Below are 6,000 nucleotides of genomic sequence, written 5' to 3' on the forward strand. Positions count from 1 at the left end.
ATCCTCCCTCTAGCCCCTGTCCTCTCATCGTCTCATCCTCCCCCTAGCCCCTGTCCTCTCACCCTTGCGCCCATCTCACTCTTCCCCTAGTCACCTCCCTGGGTCACATTCCTGTCTTTATACCCCTGCTCTGTGAGCCAGCGGTGCTCACATACAGTCCACACATCTTGAACAAAGGAGTTGCCGACCCTTCGGGCTGGTGATCATAACCTTTGACCTCTGGTGTTCTCCTCCTCCCCCCAAATACATGGATGTTGTTTAACACCCAAAATACATGGATGTGCCTGGGGTGGGGGGAAATGTAGGGTGATTTCTCTCACAGACAGACAGACCAGACAGACAAGCTGAGTTGAATGAACTCCTCTGACAGACAGCCTGTGGTGGTCATTATTGAGAAACGACTGACAGCTCAATGAGGGGCTTATATTGAAATATAACTTTCAGCTGACTGACGTGTGGGATAGAACCAACTTAACTGACAGATCAGGGAAGCGGACTATGACAGTAGTGGGCGTATTTTAGCTGAGTGCCACTGTGGTTGACAGTTGAGAGACCCCTGAGGTTGTAGGGATGGAACTACATAATATAGTCATTAAACAAGTAAAATCACCTGACATACTGCTTGTACAACTACACAATGAGACCTTAGTAGAAAACCTGGCAGGCAGTTAGCTTAGTGGTTAGAACGTTGGGCCAGTAACTGAAAGGTTGCTGGATTGAATCCCTGTGCTGACAAGGTAAAAAACTCCTGTTCCCCAGGCGCCGAAGATGTGGATGTTGATTATAGCAGCCCCCCCCGCACCTCTCTGAATCAGAGGGGTTGGGTTAAATGCGGAAAACACATTTCAGTTGAATACATTCAGTTTCCCCTTCTACACAATGAGACCTTATTAGAAACCTGACCGACTGCCATCTACACAATGAGACCTAATTAGAAACCTGACCGACTGCCATCTACACAATGAGACCTAATTAGAAACCTGACCGACTGCCTTCTACACAACGAGGCCTTATTAGAAACCTGACCGACTGCCTTCTACACAATGAGACCTTATTAGAAACCTGACCGACTGCCATCTACACAATGAGACCTTATTAGAAACCTGACCTACTGCCTTCTACACAATGAGACCTAATTAGAAACCTGACCGACTGCCTTCTACACAATGAGACCTTATTAGAAACCTGACCTACTGCCTTCTACACAATGAGACCTTATTAGAAACCTGACCTACTGCCTTCTACACAATGAGACCTTATTAGAAACCTGACCGACTGCCTTCTACACAATGAGACCTAATTAGAAACCTGACCTACTGCCTTCTACACAATGAGACCTTATTAGAAACCTGACCTACTGCCTTCTACACAATGAGACCTTATTAGAAACCTGACCTACTGCCTTCTACACAATGAGACCTTATTAGAAACCTGACCGACTGCCTTCTACACAATGAGACCTAATTAGAAACCTGACCTACTGCCTTCTACACAATGAGACCTTATTAGAAACCTGACCGACTGCCTTCTACACAATGAGACCTAATTAGAAACCTGACCTACTGCCTTCTACACAATGAGACCTTATTAGAAACCTGACCGACTGCCTTCTACACAATGAGACCTTATTAGAAACCTGACCGACTGCCTTCTACACAACGAGGCCTTATTAGAAACCTGACCTACTTCCTTCTACACAATGAGACCTTATTAGAAACCTGACCTACTTCCTTCTACACAATGAGACCTAATTAGAAACCTGACCTACTGCCTTCTACACAATGAGACCTTATTAGAAACCTGACCTACTGCCTTCTACACAACGAGGCCTTATTAGAAACCTGACCTACTGCCTTACACAATGAGACCTTATTAGAAACCTGACCTACTTCCTTCTACACAATGAGACCTAATTAGAAACCTGACCTACTGCCTTCTACACAATGAGACCTTATTAGAAACCTGACCTACTGCCTTCTACACAACGAGGCCTTATTAGAAACCTGACCTACTGCCTTCTACACAATGAGACCTTATTAGAAACCTGACCTACTGCCATCTACACAATGAGACCTTATTAGAAACCTGACCGACTGCCTTCTACACAATGAGACCTTATTAGAAACCTGACCTACTGCCTTCTACACAACGAGGCCTTATTAGAAACCTGACCTACTGCCTTCTACACAATGAGACCTTATTAGAAACCTGACCTACTTCCTTCTACACAATGAGACCTAATTAGAAACCTGACCTACTGCCTTCTACACAATGAGACCTTATTAGAAACCTGACCTACTGCCTTCTACACAACGAGGCCTTATTAGAAACCTGACCTACTGCCTTCTACACAATGAGACCTTATTAGAAACCTGACCTACTGCCATCTACACAATGAGACCTAATTAGAAACCTGACCTACTGCCTTCTACACAACGAGGCCTTATTAGAAACCTGACCTACTGCCATCTACACAATGAGACCTAATTAGAAACCTGACCTACTGCCTTCTACACAATGAGACCTTATTAGAAACCTGACCTACTGCCTTCTACACAACGAGACCTAATTAGAAACCTGACCTACTGCCTTCTACACAATGAGACCTTATTAGAAACCTGACCTACTGCCTTCTACACAACGAGGCCTTATTAGAAACCTGACCTACTGCCTTCTACACAATGAGACCTTATTAGAAACCCTGCTGAAGAGAACAGAAGACAAGAGAGGTGGGGAGGAAAGAAGGAATAGAATGTGAAATATTTGTTCTGATGTACTGTGTCACTTGGGAGAGATTACAAATAGTTGATGTGTGAGTGTGTAACTTCATGTAGCTTTAGCTTTTTCCTCTGCAGAGGTGTGTGTGTGTGTGTGTGTGTGTGTGTGTGTGTGACTGACTGACTGACTGATTGCGTGAGTGTTTTTTCGTAGTTCTGACGTTAGTCTCACCTTTCTGGATCTCTGTCTCTCCAGACTGACATGTTGTTTTGTTCCCAACCTTTTAGTAGGTTACATGGTCATTATCTTTACATCAATCTTCTATCCAGCTCCTAGTGGTCTCATCTCTGGCACAAATAGTGCAGCAATCACCTCAGAATGGGACTTTTAGTCTGGTTTCAAAGACCTGCAGGTACACCTAATAACATGTCAGTGAGTCTAGTCTCAGAGTCGGGGTTCTCAAATGGAGGCACAATTGATCTGCATGTGCTCTCTGCTGACTGATGTTGCAGACCTATCTGTCCTGTTCTCCTGTTGGAATAGTGACCGGTCCAACATGATGTTTTGTTCTGGTTGGAACTAAAAACAAGGTCTGTTTCTCACCGTGTCTCTTTTTCTCTCCTCTCTTTCACAGATGAGCACGATGCAGTACAGAAGAAAACCTTCACCAAATGGATAAATGCACAGTTCTCCAAGGTAATGCCAAAGTGTGGTAGGCTATATCCGAGCCTGTTCACACAAAGGTTGCTTAGTTAAAGCCACCAATAACTTTAGTTAAACCCATCGCTAATTTAACTTAAGCCCATCACTAATTTAAGTTAAACCCACCAATTATTTTGTTAAATCCACCAGCACCAGCTAAGAAAATATTGTTCTGGAAACCTCCAACACTGATGCTGAACTGAGCTAGGAGTTTGAAGACTGAATGAAGGCTGAATGAAGTAGTGTGAGCAGGTTATTTCTGTCCAAACAGACTGTTTTGTTTGACTGTTTCAGACTAATAACTTCCCCTTTGAACACTAACCCTGACCTTCTCTTCCCAGGCCCAGGAGAATAACAGATTCACTGCAGGAAAGAATAGATAGCCTAGCGGAGCACTAAGAGGACATTAGCATGGCTGGCTCCCCTATTACAGTGTATACAGGGAAAACGCTTCAACGCTAACTCGATTTAGCTATTGTCTTCTTGATAAATTAATTGGTCTTCACTTGAGTCTGGTTAATCTTCTCTGTGTTAATCAGAAACATGCTAATGTAACATTGATGCTTCTGTCCCTCTCCTCGCCCCAACCTGGGCTCAAACCAGGGACCCTCGGTCTCCCACAAAGCATTGTTACCTATCACTCCACAAGAGCCTTGGCACTTGTAGAGCAAGAGTAACAACTGCTTCAAGGTTTCAGAGCAAGTGACGTCAACGATTGATATGCTACAAGCACGTAGCGCTAACTAGCTAGCCATTTCACACCATTTACATTAACGCACGCTAATGCTGGTCTGATAATGGACCTTGTGTGTGTGGTCTTGTTTTAGCTATGTTCCCTCACTCCCACAGGGTAGTTAACAGAAATATTTTAAACATGCTTATACAATTTCACTAATTCGTTTTCCATAAATACATGTATGGACTCTAGTTTTTTTCTTTTTCTCATTCGCTCTCATTTCTCTCTCTCTCTCTCCCCCTTCTCCCTCTCCTTTTCTCTCTGTAGCTCTCTCTCTCCCCTTCTCCCTCTCCCCTCCTCTCTCTCTCTCCCCCTTCTCCCTCTCCTTTTCTCTCTGTAGCCGCCCCCCGCTCTCTCTCTCTCGCTCCCCCTTCTCCCTCTCTTTTTCTCTCTGTAGCCCCCCCCTCTCCCCCTTCTCCCTCTCTTTTTCTCTCTGTAGCCCCCCCTCTCTCTCTCTCCATCTTTATTATTCCTCTCCTCTGTTAGCTCTGTGTGTTTCCCTCCTCTCCTCTGTGTTCGTTAGCTCTGTGTTAGCTCTGTGTGTTTCCCTCCTCTCCTCTGTGTCCTCTGTTAGCTCTGTGTGTTTCTCTCCTCTCCTCTGTGTTAGCTCTGTGTGTTTCTCTCCTCTGTGTTAGCTCTGTGTGTTTCTCTCCTCTCCTCTGTGTTAGCTCTGTGTGTTTAGCTCTGTGTGTTTCTCTCCTCTCCTCTGTGTTAGCTCTGTGTGTTTCTCTCCTCTGTGTTAGCTCTGTGTGTTTTTCTCTCCTCTGTGTTGTTAGCTCTGTGTGTTTCTCTCCTCTCCTCTGTGTTTGTTAGCTCTGTGTGTTTCTTTCTCTCCTCTCCTCTGTATTAGCTCTGTGTGTTTCTCTCCTCGCCTCTGTGTTAGCTCTGTGTGTTTCTCTCCTCTCCTCTGTGTTTGTTAGCTCTGTGTGTTTCTCTCCTCCTCCTCTGTGTTAGCTCTGTGTGTTTCTCTCCTCTCCTTTGTGTTAGCTCTGTGTGTTTCTCTCCTCTCCTCTGTGTTAGCTCTGTGTGTTTCTCTCCTCTCCTCTGTGTTAGCTCTGTGTGTTTCTCTCCTCTCCTCTGTGTTAGCTCTGTGTGTTTCTCTCCTCTCCTCTGTGTTAGCTCTGTGTTTCTCTCCTCCCCTCTGTGTTAGCTCTGTGTGTTTCTTTCCTCTCCTCTGTGTTAGCTCTGTGTGTTTCTCTCCTCTCCTTTGTGTTAGCTCTGTGTGTTTCTCTCCTCGCCTCTGTGTTAGCTCTGTGTGTTTCTCTCCTCTCCTCTGTGTTAGCTCTGTGTTTCTCTCCTCCCCTCTGTGTTAGCTCTGTGTGTTTCTCTCCTCTCCTCTGTGTTAGCTCTGTGTGTTTCTCTCCTCCCTCTGTGTTAGCTCTGTGTGTTTCTCTCTCTCTCTGTGTTAGCTCTGTGTTAGCTCTGTGTGCTCTGTTCTCTCCTCCCCTCTGTGTTAGCTCTGTGTGTTTCTTTCCTCTCCTCTGTGTTAGCTCTGTGTGTTTCTCTCCTCTCCTCTGTGTTAGCTCTGTGTGTTTCTCTCCTCGCCTCTGTGTTAGCTCTGTGTATTTCTCTCCTCTCCTCTGTGTTAGCTCTGTGTTTCTCTCCTCCCCTCTGTGTTAGCTCTGTGTGTTTCTTTCCTCTCCTCTGTGTTAGCTCTGTGTGTTTCTCTCCTCTCCTCTGTGTTAGCTCTGTGTGTTTCTCTCCTCTCCTCTGTGTTAGCTCTGTGTGTTTCTCTCCTCCCCTCTGTGTTAGCTCTGTGTGTTTCTTGTTGAGTTGTTCTGTTGTCAGGTCATATCTGAGGTATGGAGAGTGGGATGTTAGAATGAGCTCTGTTCTCTTTTACC

At 45.2% G+C, this 6,000-nt stretch overlaps 1 protein-coding gene across 5 annotated transcripts in view; it reads left to right on the forward strand.

The window, feature by feature from the left end:
- Positions 1-6,000, forward strand: part of utrn (utrophin) — a 334,500-nt gene that overhangs the window by 45,292 nt on the left and 283,208 nt on the right. For all 5 annotated transcript variants that reach the window (XM_042300851.1, XM_042300850.1, XM_042300854.1 and 2 more), the window contains one exon: positions 3,353-3,414. In XM_042300851.1, the coding sequence (XP_042156785.1) occupies positions 3,353-3,414 (62 nt within the window). The remainder of the gene's footprint in view (positions 1-3,352; positions 3,415-6,000) is intronic.

This window comes from Oncorhynchus tshawytscha, linkage group LG18 (genome assembly GCF_018296145.1).
Source record: "Oncorhynchus tshawytscha isolate Ot180627B linkage group LG18, Otsh_v2.0, whole genome shotgun sequence".
Taxonomy (NCBI): Eukaryota; Metazoa; Chordata; class Actinopteri; order Salmoniformes; family Salmonidae; genus Oncorhynchus; species Oncorhynchus tshawytscha.